The following is a 26832-nucleotide window of genomic DNA, read 5'->3' as shown; positions in this document are numbered from 1 at the left end:
ACAGAATACAACAGATGGTTCTCATGAATAACCAACTAGCCTTAATCATCTTTCTCCTTAATGAAACTGAAGTCAGGGTAGAAGTGAAGGGAGAAGGGCACACAGAGCAAGAGCAGCTCTAAGCCAATGAGCAAGGCTTTGCATTCAATTTCAGTAGCTGCTCATTCATGGCTCACCTGAATGAACATCTAAAGTTTGCGGGTCTATATTAAATAACATGCCTCTCGGGCACCTGGGTGGTTCAGTCGGTTCAGCATCAGACTTCGGCTCAGGTCATGATCTCGTGGTTTGTGGGTTCAAGCCCCACATTGGGCTCTGTGCTGATAGCTCAGAGCCTAGAGCCTGCTTCGGATTCTGTGCCTCCCTCTCTCTCTGTTCCTCTCTCTCTCTCTCTCAAAAATAAAGATTTTAATTTTTAAATAAATAAATAACATGCCTCTCACTGCTGATGCCATCAATTTTTGAGATTCTTTTGCTTAGCAGCCACAGCCACACTGACTTTAGAGTTGTCCAATTATCCTAAGATTCCTTCTTCAACCTGCCCAGAGGAGAGTGACCAACAACTAACGCACCCTTTAGGCAGTTTCTTTCAATCCTACCTCTCACTGCTCAGCCTCTAATCATTAATTAACAAGCAGGATAGCGGGGGACCCTTATTCCCATAACCCACCCAATACTTGGGAAAGAGCATTTATTACTGGATCACAGGGAATTGTCTCAACCTTCAGTCTGGCCTGTGGGGCCATTACCCTTCCTCTTCTGGAAGACCATGTCTCTGTGGGCCTCCCATATTCATCTCCAAAACTCAAGAACTCTGAAGCGTCTGAGACTTTACCCTACTTGCAAGCTAACAAGTTAGTCTGGCACGGTTTTGTGGGTCCTGGCAGAAGACTTGAGATTCTAGGGTTGGATACAAAAGACTTTATTACTCACAGCAATAGCCAAAGTATCACTGTCTTGCTCTGGCTCCCAAGTTCCAATTCCAACAGGACAATGAAAGGAAAAGCCAGGTGATATGTATACATGCAGAGGGGTGTGTTATAGGGAGGAACCCTGAGCATAGGGAACCCAAATCTTTCATAGTGTCCTTTGCTCCAGAGACACTATCTTCTAAGGCTGTAAGTAATTTTTCCTTTGTTCCAGAGGGAGACATTATCACTGTTCTATCTTCTCCCTATCATACAAGCGTCCTTGAAAAATATTCCAGAAAAAATATTCAGTACCTCTGTCTGGAAGACATACAGAAATGTAAGAAACTCATGGTGCACTGTCTAATAAGTACCTTCTTGTAAACAGATAAAGTAGAATGATTTCCCAATTCATTATTTACTAACAAATAGACCAGACTTGCTTCAGTTGGTGGAGAGAATGCTGCTCTGATTACCTCTCAACGGACCCATTCCTATTTCTCTTTCTGGCTCTCCTCAAGATCCTCTGTAAAGCTAAACTTCTCTTCCATCTATCTCACAGGCCAGTGTAGTCATGTAAATCGTAACAATCACCAGCTACACAACAGCAATTTAATGGATTTTGGAGAAGATCAAGGATGAATTAAATATTTCTGAGCAGAGGGCTGGGATAAGTCATCTGTATACCCATCTAAACTAGTCATTTTCAACTTTCCCTGTCTTCAACTCACCAGAGATACAGATATTAGACATCCACTTGTCAATGGTTCTCTACGAGGCATCAACAGAGGAAAGCCAAATTTGAGCATTAATTGAACAAATCCAAAGTTAAATCCTCATATTCATCAATTTGAGACAGTATGAATACTGAAACTAAATAATTACATATTATCTTCACCATCCCTATTTAACAGTGACGATATAAATGGACTCTTTGAAGACACTAAACTCCATACCTCTAGGCTAGAAAACACTTCAAAAGTCTAGTCTTTAAAACTGAGAGCCAAAAATACTTACATTGTTTTAAATAGTGAAACTATTATGGGAGGCATGTTAAAATGTCTATTCCTAATTAGCATTACTTTTATGTTGAGAAACATTTTAAGATATACTTACTGCTTACTTGTCCACAACAATCAATTCAGAAAAATGTAAGTACTAGATCAATATTTAACAACTGGAGAAAAATATACTGCTACATCAGCTGATTTTTCCTTGAATTTAATGAGTTACATCAAAAAATTAGGTAGTCATTTTACATTTAAGGAATAAAAATCTTAAAAAAAATACAAAGAGTGAAAGGATTTTAACCAAGTTGACATTTCTTTTTGCTAGTTTTTAACAATTCATCTCATCATATCTTATTGCAATGTGCAAATGCATTTGCAGCACCCAGTACAATCATGAAACTAAATTTAAGCAAGTACATTGTTAATAATAACCCTCAGAGGAAACTGATTTACTTTCTACTAAAAACTCTATGGTATATAAGCATTACATAATAATGCTATTAATGCTATTTAATGCTTTTGTCACAAGAATCATCACCAAAGTTTTCTGGAAATGAGTCCACATAAAAATTAAATATTTAAAAGGTGAAATGTTCCTTATTTTAACTTTAGCAAGATCTTTCTTTTTCATTATTAAGAAATACTTTAATAGTTTTAAAGCAAAAGCTGTTAAGAGTAGAGTCTAGATAGCTAAAACTGTACTCCTGAGTTCAAACTTACAGATTAAGTCTTTTGTAAATAGTTCTCAATAAAATATCCTCCCTCCCCATCCCCCTGCCCCAAATCTTGTATTGTTTCTTACAAAACTTTGGTCAAGAGTAGAAATATATCCAGGCAGATGTATGTGCCATACAATAGCAAGAACAGTAAAGCCCAACTAATGACTTTGGGTTTTAGAAATAGAAGGCAATTAAAATGTACTCAAAGTTACATTAAGAAAAGCTTCCACAGGGTAATATTGAAACAGTCACAAAGGTTAAGAAAATACTGATATCAAAGTACAAATGACTACAATGTTAAAATACACAAAAACTACTATACAAGAGCCTCTTTTAAAATTAAAAATAAAGAACACAACACATGAGTCAGGATTATTTTCCTGTTCTACTCATGAATTTTAGTCTTTATATTCATAGGGTTAGTTATGTTGACATCTAGTAGAGTTTCTTAGGACATCTGATGAAGTTTCATCCCAACTTCAGAAGGTGGATCTTCCCCAAGGAACCGCTCAATTCTGGTCATGTCTTGGTCATTGTACAATTTCAAAGTAGTGCAATATCGCCATGATGTGCTGAGGCATAAAGACATATCCTGTGTACAGGGCCATCCCCACGATGGAAACCAGCATGGAATCTGAGTCATAGTTAAGGAAACAATTTACTTTTTCTTAATTTATTCAAAAGTAAATCCCAAAAGTTTTTTCAATTGTTTTATGTTGAAGTACCCATTCACTCACTTAGTGCTTTCTCATATATGTCAAGAACTAACCATTCTAGCCACTAATATTAACGCACCTGGCACTATTCTAAGTTTTCTAGCTCACTTAATCTTCACCATCACCTTCCAAGATAGTACTGTTATTCCCCCTATTTATGCTTCAAAACATCAGACTGCTTCAACTGAAGCAGAAAGTGACGCTGTTCAACCTAAGAAACAGAAATGTACAGGAATAAAATTGCATTTCATTACTTCAAAAGGTCTACCAACTTTAATAATAAGAACGTCTGATCCAAGAATTTTAGAACTATTTAGACTATTTGGTTAAAAGTGCTGGCTTTAGAGCCTCAGCTAAGATCAATCATATATACCTAACGACACATAAGGTGACAGAAGCAGCTACTGTTAAACATTTATCATCATCACTAAACTTTGCAACATCCAATAAAAGTCATCTTGATAACCAAAACAAACATCTGTTTTGTGTTCCTTTGTCCTCATTCCAAAGGAACTGAAACGTATATGTTCAAAACAACGAGGGGCCCTCCTCTTGGGCCACACAAAATACTGCTAACAGAAATTATGTCAAATCTAAGAGATTTTTGCTTTGCTGTCATGTAACCATGTTAAAAGGAACAACTGCTTCTGAATTGGGACCACATTTTATGAATTCATTCATTCATATTCTCTCTCTCCCCTGCCCCCACTCTTGTCTTTCACATCTTTCAGTTCTACATAATAGTAGTTCTATAATACCTTACATTCTTGCACAAGAAGATAGAGTTTAAATAAACAACATGCTTACCTACCAACTAATATTTGTATAACAGTTCAGTTGACAAACCTCTTTTATATATTATCTTGCTTGCTCTAACAGCTTTCTTGTGAAATGTTTATCATGACTGTTACTCATCAGAGCCTGACAAAACACAGGGCCCTACAAAAAGCTGTCTTTTGGGGTGCCTGGTGGCTCAGTCAATTAAGCGCCCAACTTCAGCTCAGGTCATGATCTCATGGTTTGTGGGTTTGAGCCCCACATTGGACTCTGTGCTGACAGCTCAGAGCCTGGAGCCTTCTTCAGATTCTGTGTCTCCCTCTCTCTGCCCCTCCCCCACTCGTGCTCAGTCTAAAATTGAATAAACCTTAAAAAAAATTTTTTTTTAACTGTCTTTTGAGCCAGAGCACAAACTGAAGCTATCCAACTCAAACCCTAAACTCATTCTCCTCATCAACATGGATGAAAGTCTCCCATAATCATTTTTTTAATTTAATTCTTAGCCTCTCTTAATCCAGTTCTTTCTTAAGCTACCACTTTCTATATACCCTTTAATTTCTTAAAATAAAAAAAAAAAATGCTTATTGCTTTCATACCATTACCCATCACCCACACAACCATATAAATTCTACCCCTGCAGGCTACAGACACAGTTCTCAGGTCCCCAATGGCCACCTATCAAATCCAATGGCTATTTGAATGGACAATTTCAGTCCTTTCTCTTCAAAACTCTTCCCACTCTGAGCTAAGAAGGTGCTTTTCTCCAGGACTCTCCTCCCATTTCTCTCACCATTTTCCTATGTCGCTGGCTCTTTTTCCCTATCTGTCCCTCATATGTAAGATAATTAGAGTGAATTTTGTGCTTTTCTCCCAAACATACACTCCACCACTACTCTTAGAATGGCAGTCACATTCTCTGGATGGGCCTAACCTTTCCCATCTCCAGCCCTGACTGATCTTAACCAACTAGAAAACCCATCTCTTTGGGGCGCCTGGGTGGCTCAACTGCTTAGCCGTCAGACTCTTTATTTTGGCTCAGGTCACAATCTCATGGTTCATGGGATCAAGCTCCGCATAAGCTCTGTGCTGATAGCGAGGAGCCTGCTTGGGATTCCCCCTCTCCCTCTCTCTGCCCCTACCCCACTCACGTGGGCTCACACTCACATGCACTCTCTCTCTCAAAATAAATAAACATTAAAAAAAGAAATTATCTTTGTAATAATTCCCACTCTCAAAACTGATCAGCCAGCTCAAAGTTTAGGACTTCTACCAGGAATTAAGGAACACAGATTCATTCTCTCTCTCTCTCTCCTTATGGAATATGCAGTTTGTTGATGGAATCCTGGAATCACTGGAGTCACTTTGCCTCCATGAGAAAAGCACAACTCAGAACAAAGCTGCCACATTATTATTGCAACAAAAATAATCACAGGAAAATGGAGCCAGAAACCTCATCAAAACACCTGAAGCTTACCTCACCAGTGGATTTTTAGATATAGAAGCCAATAAAGTCTCTTTACTCTTGAACAAGTTGTAAAATGTCTGTTATACTTATAGCTGAAAACATTCTTAATGACAAAATAGAATCCCTAATGTTTTGTCTTGGACCCTACAAACTCTTATGGCCTGAACAATCACCTTAATGTTGCTGACCTGAACCTACCTTCTGTACTGCAGACAGGGATTTCCTACAACTTGCTAAACATTTTCACCTATGAAATTTCTGAGGTACTTCCTAAGTTCAACAGAGCCAAAACTGAACTCAATAACTTTCTCCAAAACTACCTCTTTCTAGGAGTGTCTTATTTTTTTTAACTATTTGAAATAGTTGACATAATTATTAACAATTTGCCTAGTCACTACATCCAGAAATTTGATTCCTCCTCCCCAGATTCAAATTATCTAAGACTTCTCAGTTCTTCCCAACCCCTACAAATGACTTTTATATCTCATGTTCCCTTACCCTAATCGATAATAAATGACTGAGGTATTTATCATTCCTTAATCATGCCAAAGCTCTGATTCTAGGCTGTTAGCCACTTTCCATGCCACTCTTTACTAAAGTGATCCTTTCAAAATACATTAGGCTTCCAGGGGCTCCTGGGTAGCTCAGTCAGTTAAGCATCTGACTTCAACTTAGGTCATGATCTCACAGTTCGTGAGTTTGAGCCACTGTCGGGCTCTCTGCTGTCAGCGCAGATAGGCTTCCCGGTGTTACAGGACAGCATGTGTATTTGTAAGCCGAAACATGCAAGGACTTTCCAATCTAGTCCAAAGTATCTGTCTTAGGTTGGAGTCCATAGAAGTAGACAGAAATTGAGAGATTGGGACAGAGATTCTTGTACAAGTTATTCTTGAGGGAGTTTTAGCATAAAGGAGTGAGTAGAGCAAAACAGAGCAGGGAGAAAAAGCTAAGTAGGTTCAGGGGCTCAGCTCCCACAGGATGCTCTGGAGCATGAATTGGTCATGTTTTGCTTTGAGGCAAGAGGCCTGACTTTTTCTGTCCCTTTATCTGTCAATCATTGGCTGCAGAACTGGGTGAGAAAAACCCACCTGGATAAGACAGCTGCCTTGGCGAAGGCCAATACTCTGAAGAACGGGACAGGTAGAAGACAAAAGAGGAGGGACACATCAGCCAGTAGAGGGGGTCGAGGTGAAGACCAGCAGCACCACCTACTATACTACTTTTCCCTTGTGCCTTCCAACACTCCAAATAATTCCCCTGACAAACATATCCTACTCACAGCCATATTACGTGAGTCTCAGAAAACAATGCTGTATATTTTCATACTGCTCTGCTTCTGCTTATGGTTTAATAATAACAGGAGTCAGGATAATAGTGTGGTAATAGCAGCTTTTATTCTGTGAATGTCTAGTGTGCGCCCAACACTGTGTTAAATCCTCCAGCAAGTTCAAGTAACCCTGAATTTCAAAATCAGAGGAAGCAATGGAACCAATTCCAAACCAAATCAGTCACACTCCAAAAATCTGTGTTCTTAACCACTATGAAAACCTTCGTATATATGAAAAATCCTACTCCTTCTGGTAAAACCCAATCATTCTTAGAGCTTGGGTAGTTACCCTCTCTCCTATGAGGCTTTCTCTAGCATTCATATTTTTCCCATTCTTACTCCCAACCTCCTGGCCCTACTGCTCATAAAGCTCTTTATTCATATAATTCAACACTTATCACTTGACATTACCTATTTTTTTTTAATGTATTTATCTCATCCATATTATCAACTCCTTGAGCACAGGAACAATGTCTTATTATTTTTGTATCTCCAACATCTAACGTAACACACACTCAATAAATATTTGATGAATAATGAAATTGCTCAAGAAACATTGATTCTAGATTCATTGCAGTGCTTTCTACATATTCCACATATTACTGTGGTGAAAAACTTTATAGTGACTACAGAAAAAATAAAAGTCCATTTCTAGGCAATACCGTATTTTCAAAATGTTTTTTTAGATTTTTACAGCTTTTATTTAAGTGTACATACCAAGTAAAGGAAATGGCAAAGATCTTCAGGTCACTGGCTCAAATTCAATCAAGTAGGAAATGATTACTAAAAACAGTCATTTGAATGATTATATTACATACTCTTTATATTATAAATTTAATTATAATTCTTTAATTTAGTATGGAGAATATCAGTTAAGAAGCATGCACAAATTACCTTAACAGGTAACTACTCTAAGAATCTGAAACTTAAACTCTATTTGTGAACACTAAAGTGTCAAAACTCTAAATTCTTCTACACATATGTTTTGCAGGGCACCTGGGTGGTTTCGTCAGTTAAGCGTCCAACTTCGGCTCAGGTCATGATCTCACATTTTGCAAGTTCAAGCCCCATATCGGGCTCTGAGCTGACAGTGAGGAGCCTGCTCAGATCCTATCTCCCTCTCTGCCCCTCCCCCACTCGTGCTCGCGCGCTCTCTCTCTCTCTCTCTCTCACAAAAATAAACATTAAAAAATGTTATGTCTTGCCAGTGAAATAAGAACTTACCAAACTTGAAAAGTTTTTTTTTTTGCCTGATTAAAATATAAGATACTAGAGTTCATGATCTTATATAGCATTATGCTGTGATGCATATACATATGGAGTAAAAGCAATAGGAAATAAATAATGATTATATATGCTAAATTCAGGATGGCTACTTGGTAAGGTGAAATGGGGAGAGGAAGGAAGGAGAAACAACTTAGAAAGGGTATAAATGGAGCTTCAAATGTATTAGTAACGTTTTTCTTCGCCTAGTTGGTAGTAAATGCACATTCACTATATTATTCTTTATGGAGTTTTTGTATGCCTGAAATAGTCAATAACTTTTTTTAATAAGAACTGTAAAGGAAAATGAAGCTACATGCAGTACTAGACTAAAAACTGTTCTGTGTGAAGGATTCTCCTCCCTTACAAAATTTGAGTTAGACATCATTGGGCCTACTTTGCCATTAGGAAATAGAAAGTCTTAGCTCTCAGAAATCAACAATTCTCAATTCTGGCCATGATAAACAGAAAAGTACTGAAAGTCACTTGAGCCTAGATGCAAAAATGCCAATTTATAAGCTGCTCAAAGAATTATTTAATAAAAAAAAAAAAAAAAAAACTTAACCTAACCTTTCACTCATAGCCACTTATTAAATTTAACTTTTATCCTGTGTCTCCCCCCAAATGTTTCTATATTCTGATCCTATTTCTAATTATTTCCAGAATCACAGCAACTAAATAAGCTTTAACAGTAAGTTTTCTGTACCATTAAATGTCAAAATTATTCCCAAAAATTATCTTAAAGCTCTCAAACATAAGAAAATATTTAAAACCAACTTAACTAAACCATGACTACACAATTCACACTAGGTGAATAAGTAGACAATGGGTCCATGAGGAACTTTTACGACTCTTAATAATCACCTTGCAAAAAATGCAGAAAGAATGCCCCTTTTATGAGTAGCTTTCTACAAATGCCTATTTAAGCAATGTAGTTGAAATAGCTCCAGTGTAACTGAGTTGAACATTCCCTGAGATTATGCTTGACACCATTTAAAATGGTAGTTTTACTGAGTACTGGTTTTATTGTGACATTTGCAAGGTTAGGGAATGTGTGATGTTCATCTCCTTAGAAGTTTCCTCACACAGAGTATACTACCTATAATTTGTTATCTGGCATTTGATCAGATTTCTCAATCCATCGCATTCTTGAATACACCTCTCAAAGTTTAAAGTGTACTCCATACACTCCATACACTGTGAAGCACAAGAAATGAGTTCTGGAAACACCATGACACTGGAGAAAACCTAGGTTTGAGCTGTAACACTGCCAATTCCTGATTGTGTCAAAAACTCTGTGATCACCAGTCTCCTTATCTATAAAATAAGGACACACATCACCTACCTTTCAGGGTTCATGTGAGAATTTTGAATCAAATCTATTCTGCAACAAAAGGCAATACAATCCTTATTAAAATTATTATTTGAGGGGCACCTGGGTGGCTCAGTGAGTTAACTACTCTAAGAATCTAAAACTGAAACTCTATTTGTGAACACTAAAGTGTCAAAACTTTTTTAATTTTTTTTTTTAACGTTTATTTATTTTTGAGACAGAGAGAGACAGAGCATGAACGGGGGAGGGGCAGAGAGACACGGAGACACAGAATCGGAAGCAGGCTCCAGGCTCTGAGCCATCAGCCCAGAGCCCGACGCGGGGCTCGAACTCACGAACCGCGAGATCGTGACCTGAGCTGAAGTTGGAGGCTTAACCGACTAAGCCACCCAGGCGCCCCTAAAGTGTCAAAACTTTAAATTCTTCTATGCATATCTGACTTCAGCTCAGGTCATGATCTCACATTTGTGGGTTCAAGCCCCGCATCGGGCTCTGGGCTGAAAGCTCAGAGCCTGGAGCCGGCTTCAGATTCTGCGTCTCCCTCCCTTTTTGCCCCTCCCCAATTTGCGCTGTCTCTCTCTCTCAAACATTTTAAAAATAAAAAAAAAAAAAAATACTATTGTTTGAGGCCATAGGCATTTAGCATCATGACTTACACAATGTTTGGGAACTTCCCAAGATCACCCTGCTACCAATTTGTTATTAATTTACAGTACAATTCTGAGACATCACAATCCCTCTGGAACAGTTTCTTCTCCATAAAAAGAGGCCACTTCCTGCATTAACATCTTAGGATACCACCTGCATGGAGAGGGCACTTAGGCAACTCTCATCCACCCCTGATGTAATCTTGTTTCACATACACACAGAGAAAAAATGTAAATAATCAATGTTTCATAACACGCATACATTGGAAGGCAATACTCAAAATGACAGAATAATCTAAGAAAACCCTTACTGTTGTCTGAAAGATATACATACCAGTAGCAGTACACTAATTAACTGGGTTGACATTCTAGAGGGGGGCTATATGATTCGAGAAGTATAAAGCTAGCAAAATCTGGAATATAAAAAAAAAAAAAACTCAAAAACTAAAAAAAAAAAAAAAAAATGTGTGTGTTTGTAACTGCCTCTACCACTGAATTTTAAGTGCTCAAGGGCCAGAGTACATTGGCTCAGCCGCCCCTTGGCTTGCAGCTGTAATGCATTGCTAGATAAAGCAGGTGCTTCATAAATCATTCAAGAACTGAGCAGATAATGTGCCAGGATATGTGCAGGCGCTGAAGATAAATGTTTGTTCAAGGACTGAATGAACAATCAGGTTATTTATAACCCGGATATAACATAAATGTTTTATGGGTTCAGTGGATTTAAAAGCAAATAGATGTGAAACCATATATCTGTATGTTGTTTGCTGTTCTTTAACAGGAAACCCCAACTAATCATCAGCTGATAAGTTTCCAGCTAGATAGGAAAAAAAAAAAGATTTCTTTTGCTCATATAAGGGCCATACCCAACCCTTTTCCTAGAGACTTAAAATAAAAAAAATAAAAATAAAAAAAATCCTGATAACAAAGAGAGGAAATGCTTTGAAGGTAAGTACAGTACATCAGAAGCAAGACCACAGCAACTAACACTTTCCGTCCCAGCCAGTAACCGCACTATCACCGCCTACCTTAGTAACCTATTCACAAGACTTTGGAGAAATCAAAAGTAGTTTCTCATTGGGAAAAGGCCAGGGACCTCTGTTCCAGCAGGTACAACTCATACCTCTTCACAAATCTAAATAATTTCAATGCACTGATTCTTGCCATTTGCAACATGGATAGAGCTAGAGAGTATAATGCTAAGAGAGACAAGCCAATCAGAGAAAGACAAACACCATATAATTTCATTCATATGTATAATTTAAGAAACAAAACAAACAAGCAAAGGAGAGAAACAAACAAGGAGACAGAAACAAACCAAAAAACAGACTCTTAATTGGAGAGAACAAACTGCTGGTCAGCAGAGGGGAGTTGGGTAGGAAGATGGGTGAAATAGGTGATGGGGATTAAGAGCATACTTATCATGATGAGTAATGAGTAATGTAGAGAATTACTGATTCACTATATTGCACACCCAAAACTCATATAGCACTGTATATTAACTATATTCAAATCAAAATAAAAAAAAAAAAAAAAACACCTGGAGATCATCACCAAGAGAAATGTTAAGAAAGTGCATTTTTACCAAATATATCAACTATCTCTTGATACTTTTCTGGTTACCTTAAAATAAAAGCAAGTAGAAGATACTGATACTGTTACAGTCCCGTGTAGGTTAGTCAATTTGATATCCATGGGTCATTTTAAAGGACATCACATTAGCATCAGAAGTTAGTATTTAGCAGGGTGCCTTGGTGGCTCAATCGGTTAAGCATGCGACTTCGGTTCAGGTCAAGATCTTGCGGTTTGTGAGTTCAAGCCCCGAATCAGGCTCTGTGCTGACAGTTCAGAGCCTGCAGCCTGCTTCAGATTTTGTGTTTCCCTCTCTCTCTGCCCCTCCCCCACTCATGGTCGGTCTCTCTCTCTCAAAAATAAACGTCAAAAAAAAAATTTTTTTTTAAGTATTTAGCAAGCAAAACACATTCTCTAAACTTCGCGTAGTATGATTACATCAAAGGATGGAAATTGATTTTAGAAACTACAACTTGATGACAAACTAAAGAAACAAAAAATCATACTGCTGAAACCACCAATGATCATGTTCAACTCTGAACTGAAGTCCTGGAAATGGTTTGCAGCTCTGAGCCCAGAGACACCCAGGCTGTGTATCATTGTGCACCTTTGTAATTAAAGCTTCTAATTTCATGCAGATTTGAAGTCCCAGGATCAAGGGGACAAAACCCCCAGCCTGCTCTGAAATATAATCTGTTCTGCTGTGATACATTCCTGGAATATCAGCTAGCTCACACATGACTAGCATAACATAGGAGCTGTACTGTTTCATACGGGATTCTTCATAAATTAGGGGAGCCAGATTAAGTGAGAGAAGAATTATAACCTTCAGCAAGAAACATCCTTTAGCTTAGATGCTGCACAGGCAAGAATCCTTTGAGCCCTATTTTAAGAAACTTAAAAGTGGGGCACCTGGGTGGCTCAGTTGGTTAAGCGGCCAACTTTGGCTCAGGTCATGATCTCGTGGTCCGTGAGTTCGAGCCCCGCATCAGGCTCTGTGCTGACAGCTCAGAGCCTGGATCCTGTTTCAGATTCTGTGTCTCCCTCTCTCTGACCCTCCCCCCATTCATGCTCTGTCTCTCTCTGTCTCAAAAATAAATAAACATTAAAAAAAATTAAAGAAAAAAAAAAAAAGAAAATTAAAAGTTAGTATCTGCACCCAGACTCCCTCTCCAGAAAAGCACACCTCCAGGCTAGCACAATTCTTAGCTAGTGGCAGGTTGAACTCCTTCCTGTACCTCTTCAATGGCAGCCCACACCATCTACACTACTTAGCATTTCCAGTCAATTCTGCCCATGCATTTTTAATGTCCTCTGAGGCAGCCCCCAGCGTGCCTGCCTGGGCTATCCAAGTTATCCCCCCAAGATGTCAATTATTGTTTTAGTTAGTGCTTGCTTACTAAGTTGTATAGATTTTGAGTGCTCTAGTGCTATTTTCCCATAAGCCCTATAACTTGGGGATTTTTTCAGGAACACATGTGATGGCCAAAATTTTTTTATTAGTAATTATTTTTTTTTTAATGTTTTATTTATTTTGAGAGAAGGACAGAGAGACAGAGCATAAGTGGAGGAGGGGCAGAGAGAGAGGGAGACACAGACTCTGAAGTAGGCTCCAGGCTCTGAGCTGTCAGCACAGAGCCCCACTCGGGGCTCAAACTCACAAGCAGTGAGATCATGACCTGAGCCGGTCAGACGCTCAACCGACTGAGAATTAGAAAAGTAATTCTACTTTTCATAGCTATTGATCATAAATACTATCTTTCTATCATTTCATAACTACTATTTTTTAAGCATTCCAGTTTATGAAAAGTATATATGCTCTATTAAGTAGATCTTCTGGAACATATAGTTTTAACTATTAAATTTGAGCATTGGGGTTTTTTTTTTTTTGTTTTTTAACAAAAGAATCCATCTTATCTTTGCTCCTAAGTACCATAAATGTTAAAGCCTAGGGGGTGGGTCACAAAGTCTTTAAAAATTTGTAGTGGATGGGATGCCCATCTGGCTCAGTCTGTAGAGCATGTAACTCAATCTCAGGGTCATAAGTGTACACACACACACACACACACACACACAGTTCTTGTGTAATACAGTTTTCTTCATCTTCCATCTTTCCTGAGAGCTATTAAAGAAAAAATTGTAATATCCAAAGAAGTATAGATAAGGGATATTCTAACATTTTCACTTAGCCAACCCAACATCAAGGCAGGGTAAAACAGGCTAGAGCAGCTGTCTTTGAACTAAAGCACAGGAGCCTTGGAGATACAAGAAGACTTTCCAGAAGGTTAGGATCTGTTAAAGGGAAGGGTTTACAGATCTTCAGCTGCCACTGACTCTCCTAAAGCCTGATCTGAGCATTATCATGATCTGCTATTATTCATGATCTGCTAGTTCTCCTTCCCATCCCCCCTTGCAACTTCATTTCTACCACTTTACTTCCTGAACCCAAAATTATGCATTTCCCCAGGGTATAAAATAATTTTTGGGACAGCAAACAAAGGAAGAGTAACTACCTTGAGTTGTACTTTATTTCAACTCGGTAACAAACTCCTGGCACAGCTACAAGCTTCATCGATCTATCCATTTAATAATTTCAATCCAGAAGTGAGACAGCTTCCCAGCCTGGGCCTGACAGAATGGCTCCTACAAAGGATGGTGAGAAGGGCCTTTCTGCCATCAACGAGGTAGTGACCAGATAATACAATGTCAGCACTTAAAAGCACACCCATGGAGTAGGCTTCAAGAAGCATGCCAAAAGTCTGGAAATTTGCCATGAAGAGACGGGAAGCCCAGATGTGCACACTGACACCAGGCTCCACAAAGCTGTCTGAGTCAAAGGAATGAGGAATGGCCCAGGGCATACCCATGTGTGGTTGTCCAGAAAACATTAGGATGAAGATTCACCAAACAAGCTTTAATACATTGGTTATCTATGGACCTGTCACCACTTTCAAAAATCTATAGTCAGGGGCGCCTGAGTGGCTCAGTCAGTTGAGCATCCGACTTCAGCTCTGGTCATGAGCTCATGGTTCATGAGTTTGAGCCCCACGTCGGGCTCTGGGCTGACAGCTCAGAGCCTGGAGCCCACTTCGGATTCTGTGTCTCCCTCTGTCTGTCCCTCCACTGCTTGCACTCTGTCTCTCACATTGTCTCAAAAGTAAATAAACATTAAAAAAAATTTTTTTTAATCTACAGTCAATATCGATGAGAAATAAGCACTGGTTGTCAAAGTCATAAAATTTAAAAAAAAAAGGCAAGAGGGGTAAAAGTGTTTATGTAACAATTGCTTGAGCAGAAAAATGGCACTGAGCTTTTTCTGACAGAAATTAAGGTTGATTTTGCCTATTTAGCTTCACAATAAGGACTGGTGTTTCCAAATAGGTTATGCGATAAACATTTTCTATGAATTATACAAGAAAAAATATAGTTTTAAGGTTTTAACAAAAATATACAATCATAGGGGCACCTGGGTGGCTCAGTCAGTTGAGCGTCTGACTCTTGATTTTGACTCAGGTCACGATCCCAGGGTCATGGGATCAAGCCCCACATCAGGCTTCATGCTGAGCATGGAACTTGCTTAGGATTCTCTATCTCTCTGCCCCTCTCCCCTACTTGCACTTTCTAATACACATAAAATAATAAAATACATATGAAAAGCAAGGAATTAAATCCATTGTAACTGTTTAAATTTACTATGAAATGTTTCAAATGTCAACTTAAATGAACAAGATAATACCCATTACTTTTTGTTCTTGTAGGGGCTACACAAAAAGTCTAAATACCACTGGGGTGGAGGCTTGGAAGCATTAATTTATCAGTTACAACTATTCTTACCTCTGCTTCCCCCTCTTCAGCCCTCCCTTGTAACAGAGAGCTGCATTCATTTCTACAAAAGGAATCTCAAAAGAAAATGGCATGAAATGTAAAAGACTGAAGACTAGTGGGAAGAAATTCTTTTTCTCCTTAAGTCTGAAGGCAATGTTTGGGCTATTTCAACATTATTCTGAAATCACATTTTGTTTGAAGACACCTTGATAAATCTTTCTAAAAGGCATTAAACTGATTTACTAAATATCTTTCTAGAAGTAACTTTCTCTGATATTAACAATTTTGCCTAGGTGGCTCAGTCAGTTAAGTGTCTGACTTCTGCTCAGACCATGATCTCTCAGTTCATAAGCTCAAGCCCTGAATCAGTCTCTCTGCAGTCAGCACAGAGCCTACTTTGGATCCTCAGTCCCCCTCTCCCACGGTGCCCCTCCCCCACTCATGCTCTTTCTCTTTCAAAAATAAATAAACATTAAAAAAATATACTTTTTTTGCCTAATCATCAAACCACATGCTGATTTTTACTGGAACTCTATTTAAAGTATCAAAGGATTTTGTACATACAAACATTTTCTTCAAAAGAGGTACTCATTAAGAAGAAAGTTCTAGTAGAAGACTCTGGTGAATTGGGGTTTTAATGATAATACCTTCTATTGAATAGCTCAGAGGAAGCTCTGCCAAAGACAGAGACACTGAGCTAAAGCTCCCCCCTGGCCAAAATACAGTGTTTCTTTGTCAATTTTGTTTTGTTTGTTGTGTTTATTTACAAAAATATGTTACACAGGAAATACACAGAAAAAAATACTAACTTAATTATTAGTGACTCCAAAAATGGCAAGGCAAAATATACACCTCAAACACCTCTCTCCTGGCTTATAAAAGCCTTGATTTTACCAAACCAGGAGCTATTAAAAACAGCTTAAGTGCATTTTCCAGGTTTTCACAGAATACTTCAGGAGTGATACACAGGAAACTGGTAACATGGGTTGTCCTGAGGTGGCTGGGTGGAAAGAAGACTTTTACCACCTACCTTTTTGGTGCCTTTTGAGTTTTGAACCATGAGGATATATGATCTATTTTTATTTACAATTTAAAAATTCATATTTTCTAAACTCTCAAATACTTTAGTATATTGAGATGCAAAGAAAAATTCTTCTCAATTCTAGCTGTTAGCATTTGAGGATACAGCAAAAATCTACAAAAATAAATTAACTTAGCTGCTACTGACACAGCATACACCTTTAAATTTTTAATGTTCTCTTTTTCATTATCATGCAAAGCCTACCCCAATCCAAAATACCTACCTTTGCTTCTACCCTTGCCTCCCCTCATGGCCCTTAATCTTTCCCAAACCCTGTAGCTAAAGTAAACCTTTTCAAACTTAGTCAGACTGGATCACTCCTCTCAAAAACCTTCTAAGAGCATCCTTTTCAACTAAGATTAAAAGCCAAAATCCTTACCATGACCTCCAGGATCTCCATGGACTCTGCCCTCTCCCCCGTGGTCACTCTGCTCCAGCCACACCTGCCTCGGTGATGGCCTTCATATGTGCCAGGCAGGCTCTGGACTCAGGGACTTGCCCTGGCTGTTCCCTCTGCCAGCTATGTTCTTCCCTTAGATTTCTACTCTCTAACTCCATCACTTTCTTTATGTTTTTATGCAAATGCTGCTCAGGGAAGCCTCTCCTGATATCCTCTTTAGAAACAACTCCATCCCATCTGCACATTTATCCCACTGACCTACTTCTCTGTCTTCCACAATGCTTACCACCTAGCATACTATGTAATTCAATTATAAACGTTCCACAAGGAAGGGATCTTTGTCTCATTTGCTCAGATGTATCACAAGCACCTAAGCCAGCATCTTGTACAAGGTATGCACCCAGAAGTATCTGGTAAATTAATAAATGGCCCTAACCTGCTTTCTCAACTTCACTTGCCACTTCTTCTGCCTTAAAGAATCCCTGTTCTCGGGTCGCCTGGGTGGCTCAGTCGGTTAAGCATCCGACTTCAGCTCAGGTCACGATCTCGCGGTCCGCGAGTTCGAGCCCCGCGTCGGGCTCTGTGCTGACAGCTCAGAGCCTGGAGCCTGTTTTGGATTCTGTGTCTCCCTCTCTCTCTGACCCTCCCCTGTTCATGCTCTGTCTCTGTCTCAAAAATAAACGTTAAAAAAATTTTTTTTTTTTTAAAATCTTTCCAAATGCCCTTCCTGACCACTCTAGCTAAAATTGAAAAACACTCCTTCCTACTTCCTATCCTCTTCTGTTATGTTTTTCTCTAGAAGAGCTATAACAATTTAATAGTCTATATTTTTTATTTAGTAGCATTAGAATAAATATTTTTATCTGTTTTGTTCAGTCATACCCCCACTACCTAAATAGTATCTGGCAATTAGGAAGTACTTAATTCTTGTGAAATGCAGAATTCAGCAAACATACATATTTTACAAATGAATATATATAAGTAAATTTTGTTAACATTTTTTAAAATAAATCAAAGAAGTTCTTTCACTCTATAGTATTTTTTGCTTCTTTTAATTTGAATTCTCTCCAAGAACTGAATTTTTTTCACCAGCAACAGCCAAGCTCCAAAGCTACCCAAATCTGCTTTAAAATCAGGTCTCTTTTACCATTCCTAAGTACTTCTGCAATTCCTTTGAAATGACAAATCAATATACAAACAAATGTTTCTCAAGCACTATCTATGTGCCCAGCACTGTGGTTTAAAAAAATTTCTTTTCTTGATGGAACACAGATTGTCTTTCAGGGTAAATCTAATTCCTAACATAAACCAAAAAACTGCCCACATTTTGCCTAAAATAAATAGAAGTATAAAATGTCATGGAAACATAAGAAGTCATAGAAAGATGGCAAATATAGCTCAGTGATTACAGAATAAAGTCCTTTTTTATCTTAAAAAAAAGCTAAATAACTTTTACTTATTCTTCAAATTATTTTAACAAGGTATTTGTAATTTTTCCATACCTCTCAGCAGCATGGTTACAATGTTTTTCAGTGAGACACTACAGGGAGTGCCTCGCTGGTTACAAAACTTGCCTTAGTTACAAAACCTGGTGTTTTCCTTTCCCACTGATGGCTGCCAGTAGGGAAAGGGGGCTTTTGAAACATGTTAAAACTTCTACTTTGGAGATGGAGCTCAATGAATTACAGTCTGCAGGCTCTGCTGTAGTATTCATTGTAATACTACTCTGCCCTTATTCCATTCACTTGATTGTTACCTTCTGTTTTAATCAGGTGTCACGTCCCCTTCTCGTGTAGGACAGATACCATGTCTGCACATGGAAAATGTTCAAGTACTGGTTGACAAACAAAAAGCTAATTATCGTTTCAAATATGGTAACAGAAAGCAGATGATAAGAGAAAATTTAGGGGGCGCCTGGGTGGCTCAGTCAGTTGAGCATCTGACTTTGGCTCAGGTCATGGTCTCACGGTTTGTGGGTTCGAGCCCCATGTCGGGCTCTGTACTGACAGCTCGGAGCCTGAAGCCTGCTTTGGATTCTCTTTCTGCCCCTCCCTTATTCACGTTCTGTCTCTCTCTCAAAAATAAGCATTAAAAAAAAATTTTTTTAAAGTAAGAGAAAATTTAGGATACGGGCCCTAGCATGGTACAATTACAAAACGGGTTTTTAAACCTTATTCTTTCAAGAACAATTTGCAGTGGGCCTGACTTGACACAGATGCATTTCCTTTTTTTTTTTTTTAATTTTTTTTTTTTTTAACGTTTATTTATCTTTGAGACAGAGAGAGACACAGCATGAACAGGGGAGGGGCAGAGAGAGAGGGAAACACAGAATCTGAAACAGGCTCCAGGCTCTGAGCCGTCAGCACAGAGCCCGACGCGGGGCTCGAACTCACGGACTGTGAGATCATGACCTGAGTCGAAGTCGGAAGCTTAACCGACCGAGCCACCCAGGCGCCCCCAGATGCATTTCCTTAAAAAACATATTTAAAATTATTTTTTGTGACAATTTCCTTACTTAGATAATTTCAAAAACCCTCATATTCAACTGGGATTCACCTTCCAATTTACAACAACCATTAACTTCTAGCTATTTCATTTCGGAGAAATAGAGAAGCAAATTCAGATGTTTAAGGATGCCTCTAGAAAAATGTACAGAAGTAGTTAATAGAAGGCTATCAGTTTCCCTAAAACAGGGACAACTTCAATTTATTAAAGGAATTACAGCAGTGACATGTAAACTAGTGAAATTACCTTCTTCTAGAGTCTTTAGTTAGGACTTCTAACTCAGAGACCATTTTTCAAACAGCCAGACAAATTTCTTACATGAAATTTTAGTTTGCTAGCAGCAATGACTGGATTCAATGCAATTTTTAAGAAAGTATGTCTCTTTTCAAAACCATGTAACTGGCTACAAAACTGTTCTATATGAAACTTACTAATTATTGATGAACTTATGAAATTCAAACTACTTCATAGTAATTAAAGCTCCTAATAACTGGGGGGAAATCCAGCTTCCTCATTCAGTTTCTTCCTCCGCCCTAGAATGAAGATTCAATTTCAAATCAATGTTCCAAAATCGTATACAATAATTAAATGCCTGACTTTAAGTCTAGAAGTTCAACTGGAATAGAAGCACAACAGCTGATAGTAATTTAAGACTGGCATATGTCAAAACTATTACATTGCCACCTTGGTTAATTCAATAATGTGAACTTTGAAATAGTATCTTTTTAGTCTTAGATTTAAAGCCATAGTGTTCTACAGCCCCGATGCTAGTTTGTTGCAGTTCTCACTAGTTTTTTTAAAACAAAACACTTGGTCACAAAAACCAATGAGAAGTCAAAAATCTACAGACGCATTATATTTCATTTCATAATTTATGCCACCACCCCCCTCCCAAAGAGCCATCATCTGGTTTATTTACAGGACACTATTACTATTGCAATATAAGAGGAAAACCTTAATACCATTGACACTGTAGCATGTATCCAAGCAAAAGCTTTTAAGAGTAAAACTTTTGATGGACTCTGACAGTGAGCTCTACATTCAACCTCCTACTTAAAGAGTGTTGATTTAGTGCAACATTGTTTAAATTCACTTTTTTTTAAATGTTTATTTTGAGAGAGAGAGAAAGAGAGTATGTCAAGGAGGCTCACCACTGTCAACACAGAGCTCAACACGGGGGTTCAATCGAACAAACCAGTGAGATCAGGATATGAGCTGCAATCAAGAGTGGGGCCCTTAACCGACTGAGCCACTCAAGTAATCCTAAATTCACTTTTAAATTGATTTTAACTGAGGGGCACCTCTATTTTTCTAGAGGCATCCTTAAACATCTGAATTTGCTTCTCTATTTCTCCGAAATGAAATAGCTAGAAGTTAATGGTTGTTGTAAATTGGAAGGTGAATCCCAGTTGAATATGAGGGTTTTTGAAATTATCTAAGTAAGGAAACTAGCTGCTCAGTTCGAAGAGGATGTGACTTTTTAAAAAAAAAAATTATTTAATGTCTATTTATTTTTGAGAGAGATAGAGACAGAATGCGAGTGGGTTAGGAGCAGAGAGAGAGGGAGACACAGAATCTAAAGCAGGCTCCAGGCTCTGAGCTGTCAGCACAGAGCCTGACGCAGGGCTCGAACTCACAAGCTGTGAGATCATGACCTGAGCGAAGTCAGACGCTCAACCCACTGAGCCACCCAGGAGCCCCTGATTTTAACTGAGGGGCACCTACCTGACTCAGTTGGAAGAGAATGTGGCTCTTGATCTCAGGGTGTGAGTTCAAGCCCCATGTTGGATGTAGACATTACTTAAGTAAATAAAACATAAACCTTAAAAATTAAAAAAAAAAAAAATTAAAAAAAGATGATTTTAACCGAGTCAAGAAGTCTGTGCTTCTATACTTAGTATACCTTTTACACGGGTGACTTGATCTCTAACCTATAGAACTTAGAGTAAGACTAAACTGCAGCTACAAATAAATGGTGCAGGAAATCAGAGCACACTTTACATTCAGACTTTAAATCCAAAAACATGGTTCTTAAGTGCTGGAAAGCTTTGGAAAGAAACAATAATAAAAATAAATAATTTTTCTTGTAAGCAGCTTAAAAGTCCTCCAAAGTGTTGAAACAAAAAACAGCTCTGAGTACAACCTTATGCTAGTTCAACACAAATAAGCACACTTATTAATGCTTGGAAGGAAATGATCTCAGTCACTCCACCAGAATGCAACAATGCATTTGCAATGCTGTTCTCAAGCTATTCCAAACTAAACCACATTGAAAAGGAGCCCGTGTAATATACAGTTGTCAAATCACTATGTTGTACACATAAAACTAGTGTAGCGTTGTGTTAACTATACTTCAATTAAAAAAAAGAGAAACCCCGTATGAAGTACATGTTATGTGAAATATTTTTTATATTTGGCCCCCAAATTTAAAACAAAAACAAAAAAAAAAGTTACAGCTCATTATTACTATATTCTGCAAATGAAAACACAAACATCACAGGCTTCAGAAAGCCTATTTACACACAACTTTGCTTATTAAGTGAGGTTGTTATGAAAGTTAGATGGGTTAAGATACAGGCAAACGCTCAGCACAGTTGCTTGGCTCCAAGTGACCATTCAATAGTCTTTAACAAGTATTTATTAGCTATCTATGAAAACACAGTTTCAAACACTATTTACAACTAACCACAAATTCCTTTCTGGGCTCGACTTCTATGGACTGTGAAAACAGCAACTTAATGAATAAAACACACTTTTTAAACTCCCCATCCTGGAGACCAAAAAGCTACAACAAACTGCTTTTAAAAAACTATTGGGGTGTCACAAACACAAACTCACATGATTTTAAAAGTCTAGTAAACTGGTTAGCATTCTCATTAGGACCAAAGTCAGCTAACTCAGGGACAGATAAAGGTCAAAGGCGTCCAAAGCCAGGAGCGATTTGCTCCACTAGCATGGTCCCTGCCTCCCAAAGCAAAGGGGACGAAACCAAAGGCAGGCGCGGCCGAAGTGCCGGCGAGGACGCACCAGGTTAGACATCGCCCTAGGGGATTTCCTCCAGTAATAAAGCCGCTTCTACCTCGGCAAAGCGACTCACCGGCGACCCCGGATCAAGGGATGTAGCCCCCCCCCCCCCCCTCTCCAGCCGCACGCCCGCCGCCCTTGGGCCCCGAGACCTCCGCCCCGCTCGCCCGCAGCGAAGAAGCGAGTCCGCGCGCGCGCCGTCCCCGCACAGCCGCCTCTCCGCCCCCACCCCGGCGCCTGGGCCCAGGAGGATGCCGCCCGGCTCCGCTCCCCCGCCCCCCGGCCCCCGCGCCCGCGGCCTGGGCAGGATACTGAACACAGTCCGCTCCCAGGGCTCCAGCATGTAGAGCGCCGTGACCAGCAGATACTGGTAGTAGAACCAGGACATTTGCTTCCAGGCCCGCGCCAGCGCCATCCCCGCCACGCGCCTTCCTCGTTGAAGCCGAACGTCAGTCTGTCCGGCCGGCCTCCGGCTAGCGTCCTACAGCCCCCGGCCGCGAGGCCCGCCCGCCCGCCACCGCGAGCCTATTGGCCCGGCCGGCCAGGCGCGTCACCCGCTGGCACGCCCAGCCCCGCGCGCGCCCAGGCAGCCGGCGGCGAGCCCCGCCCGGCCGGCGCTCATTGGCCCAGCCGTGGCCACGCGTCACCCCGCTCCCTCCCCGGTTTCCCCCTCTCCTACCCCGGCCGCGCCCACGCGAGCGGGAGAACCCTCCCAGCGAGAGCGCCCCGCCGCGCGCCGCCGGCCGCGCCCTACCCCGCCCCGCCTGGCCCGGCCGCTGGTGGGCGGGGAGTTAGTCCTCGGTGGGGTAGCGGTAGGCCGACCGGGGGTGGTCGGCAGCCCCAGTTCGCCCCAGAAACGTTTGTCGAAGACCTGTTCGTAGAATGCCTGTGATGCTTCAGGCATCCTACTGGGCATCCCACGGGGGTTAACAGGATCGTGATGGGTTCCTTGCCTCGAGCAGTTTCCTATCTAGCAGGAGAGACGGGCATTAACCACATAAATGCAACAGCTGTGACCCGTGCAGAGAGGGAGAATAAGGTGCTCTGAGGGTGGGGAGGCTAACGTCACCTAACCAAAGAGGTCAGGGAAGGCGTCTCTGAAGAAGTGATGCACACATTGCCTCCTCCCTCCTCCGCGCACACACAAACACATACACATATAGACCAACACATCCCCCTGCATTCCTTAACCTAAAGACAAAAGAGATTACCTTAACAATGAATATCTGCATACCTCTTTTAGTGGCTACAGGTACCCTACAGGTCAAGGCCAGGAAATGGACCCTGATCTGGTGAGCTCTGTAGATGACAGGCTGCTTGAGATCCCTCTGTGGGTTGGTGATACCTCCTGGAGATGCACTTTTAAATGCCCATATCTTCCCACTGGCAAATGGGCCAGCAAGATTGCACTCACTTCCGGGAACAAGGTGAATGGCTAGCACGTGAAATGACCATTAAATGGCCTGCTGTTTAAATGTTAAAAAGTTTCTTTTAGGGGCGCCTGGGTGGCTCAGTCGGTTGGGCGTCCGACTTCAGCTCAGGTCACGATCTCGCGGTCCGTGTTCATGCTCTGTCTCTCTCTGTCTCAAAAATAAATAAACGTTAAAAAAAAATTTTTAAAAAAGTTTCTTTTAAATATCCTACTGCTTAAACTTTAAAACTTTCATGGTTGATAACTTTTTATTTATTCATTTGGAAATATCAACTGCTGTTTATGAGCTAAATATTGGGGATAGAAAGCCATCTACGCTGAAATCTACCTTCCTAACATAACCAGTCTGCTAAGGCAGAGAGGTGAGTTAACTGACTACAGTGAGATGTGGAAAAGGTGGGGGTTTTTTTGTTTGTTTGTTTGTTTATTTGTTTGTTTTATGTGTAGAATGCCATGATAGGTCAGAGAAAATCAGATTGGGGTTATAAAAGGCTTCTGAGATGGTGCTTGAGGGAAAAGTAGAAGTGGCAGAATGAATGAGTTTAGGGAGGAGAGGGTAAGACAGATATTCCAAAAGGCACATGGAACCGCTATATGAAGGTGTGATGCTTTTAAAGGGCTGGAAAAACTTTCATGTGGCTGAAGCAAAAAGACTGTGTAGTCAGGAGCAAGAGATGGGGCTACATGGTAAATGGGGACCATATCCTGAAGGGCCTTGTGTAAGAAGCAAAGGAATTTTTACCTTAACATACAAAAGTTAAAAGAGACAACAGCTTGATAAGATGAAACAAGAGTTGGGGGTGCGCAGTAGCCTAGAGGATACTAAGAAAAAGAAGATCAGGTTGGAGGTAGAACCTGTAAATGAAATGAACATCTATAACCCATACTCATTCAGGGGCTTCTTACCCTTGAGAAATTGAAGTCCACTTGGCCCTCCCATTTCCAAGTCTTACTGTGTTGGGCTTCTCTCTGTCCCCATTCCTCTCTGAAGTATTTCTTTTCAGATCTGTTTGGGTACGTTCCAGCTTTGTTCCTTTTTCTTCCAGAGCTCCAAATACCTCAGCACCTACTGATGCTCAGTTAAGGTTACCCAGGATTGGAAGCATCACCCATAGCTACCCTTCCCTCACTGGGCCAGCTCCCAAAATGCCATTCCTACCACCTGGTTCTCTCCATTGTATGTAGCTCCTCAATCTGCTGCTTCTCCTTGGGCGTACAGCCCTATCAAGCCAATCTGCATCCCTCAACTTCTCTGGGATTCTAGGGAACAAAAATTCCCTCATCTTGCTATTCTTCATAACTGACTAGAAATGGGGGAAAGAAGCTGGGATCCTGGATGATGACAATATTCACAAAGAATCCAGGGGAAGACATCTGACTGAAAAGACATGAATTCTGTTAAGGTGAGGCTGAGGCTGAGGTACCTGAGGGACATTTAAGTGGAGTTGTCCAGAGGCATGTAGGCCTATGGGCCCAGAAGTCAGAAGAGAAGTCTGAACAGGCATGTGAATGTTCAATAAGTCCCTAGTAACTGCAGCTGTGGTTGTAGATGAGGTCACCCAGGGAAAGCACAGAGAATGGGAAGAACAGAGTACAGAATAAACCCAGGGACTCTGGCATTTAGGGGATGAGTCCAAAGGGAGCCAATAAAGGGCACTCAAGAGGAGCTGAGATTTGATAGTAAGGAGGGAAGACCTGTGTGAGAAGCCAAGAAAAGAAGGGACAGCCAGGAGATCAAGTGGCTCAGGGAGATCAACCAAACGTTGGAAGGGAAGTGCCAATTTGTTTTGTCCACATGGGGCTCAACTGATGACCCATTCATTGTGGAGTGATAAGGGCAAAAACCGGATTAGAGAGGGAGTAGGGAGGTAAGAAGAGAAGTGAGCTAATCAGATTTATCTTTGCAGGAAGCTTGTGAAGAGAAAGAGATAGGATAGTAGCAAGGGGTTTTGTTTGGTTTGATTTTCAGATGGGACAGGTGTGAGCCAAGTTTATGAGCTTAAAGATACAGGTGAAGACAGTCAGCTGGGGGATCAGATCTAAAGCCTTGGGGCGCCTGGGTGGCGCAGTCGGTTAAGCGTCCGACTTCAGCCAGGTCACGATCTCGCGGTCTGTGAGTTCGAGCCCCGTGTCAGGCTCTGGGCTGATGGCTCGGAGCCTGGAGCCTGTTTCCGATTCTGTGTCTCCCTCTCTCTCTGCCCCTCCCCCGTTCATGCTCTGTCTCTCTCTGTCCCAAAAATAAATAAAAAACGTTGAAAAAAAAAAAAAATTTAAAGCCTTAATAAACAGCAGCCATGGGGCCCCTGGGCGGCTCAGTCAGTTAAGCATCCGACTTTGGCTGAGATCATGATCTCATGATTTGCATGTTCAAGTCCCCCATTGGGCTCTCTGCTCTCAGCCTAGAGTCTGCTTCAAATCCTGTCCCCTTCTCTCTCAGCCCCTCCTCCCTCTCAAAAATAAATAAACATTAAAGAAAAGAATATATCTAAGTATAATTAAACTCATAATAAAGGTTATCATTAACATAATTGTCTAGTCCTTCCCTTTTCAAATTTCAAAGTGCTTTCACATCATCTCATTTCCTCAGAAAGAGCAAGCATAACCCCTATTTAATAATTATGGACGCTGGAGTTCAGAGACATATTCAAGCCCAAACTAATCATGCACCTTCTTTCTTATCTCACATTCTTCTCTCTGTTAATGGCAAAAAGCACTTCAATCTCCAGCCCAGAAACCTTGAACCAGTTTTAATTCCTTTCTCATCTCCCCACCCCCGAATTCCATCCCTAAGTAATATGGAGTCACTCTTCCAAGTATCTCAGGTCTGC

General features: G+C 40.3%; 1 protein-coding gene across 3 annotated transcripts; it reads right to left on the bottom strand.

Moving 5' to 3' along the window:
* Positions 1-2113: 2113 nt before the first annotated feature.
* On the bottom strand, positions 2114-23048 carry SPTSSA (serine palmitoyltransferase small subunit A). Of its 3 annotated transcripts, none has more exons than XR_013556157.2 (3): positions 21274-22878; positions 14251-21000; positions 3161-3271 (listed from the first exon to the last, which is right to left on the bottom strand). XR_013556157.2 is itself a non-coding variant. In XM_078448330.1 (2 exons), exons 1-2 carry the CDS (start codon positions 22985-22987, stop codon positions 3168-3170), a joined length of 207 nt encoding a protein of 68 aa, XP_078304456.1. In that variant the 5' UTR covers positions 22988-23048; the 3' UTR covers positions 2114-3167. The 3 variants fall into 3 exon arrangements, 1 of the variants encoding a protein (XP_078304456.1); XR_013556158.2 differs by having other exon boundaries at positions 14251-14380; positions 21274-22874; XM_078448330.1 differs by lacking the exons at positions 14251-21000; positions 21274-22878 and adding an exon at positions 22885-23048 and having other exon boundaries at positions 2114-3271.
* Between the last annotated feature and the right edge of the window lie 3784 nt (positions 23049-26832).

Source organism: Panthera onca, chromosome B3, assembly GCF_046562875.1.
Source record: "Panthera onca isolate mPanOnc1 chromosome B3, mPanOnc1 haplotype 2, whole genome shotgun sequence".
Lineage (NCBI taxonomy): Eukaryota > Metazoa > Chordata > Mammalia > Carnivora > Felidae > Panthera > Panthera onca.
Note: the sequence above shows the minus strand (reverse complement) of the source record. Positions and strands in the feature narration are given on the sequence as shown.

Bases quoted from the DNA above. Each gene is read 5' to 3' on its own strand.
- SPTSSA (XM_078448330.1), bottom strand. From the start codon at position 22,987: ATGGCGCTGGCGCGGGCCTGGAAGCAAATGTCCTGGTTCTACTACCAG. The intron at 3,272-22,884 runs GTATCCTGCCCA...ACTATGACTCAG, and splicing joins CTGGGAGCGGACTGTGTTCA to ATTCCATGCTGGTTTCCATC.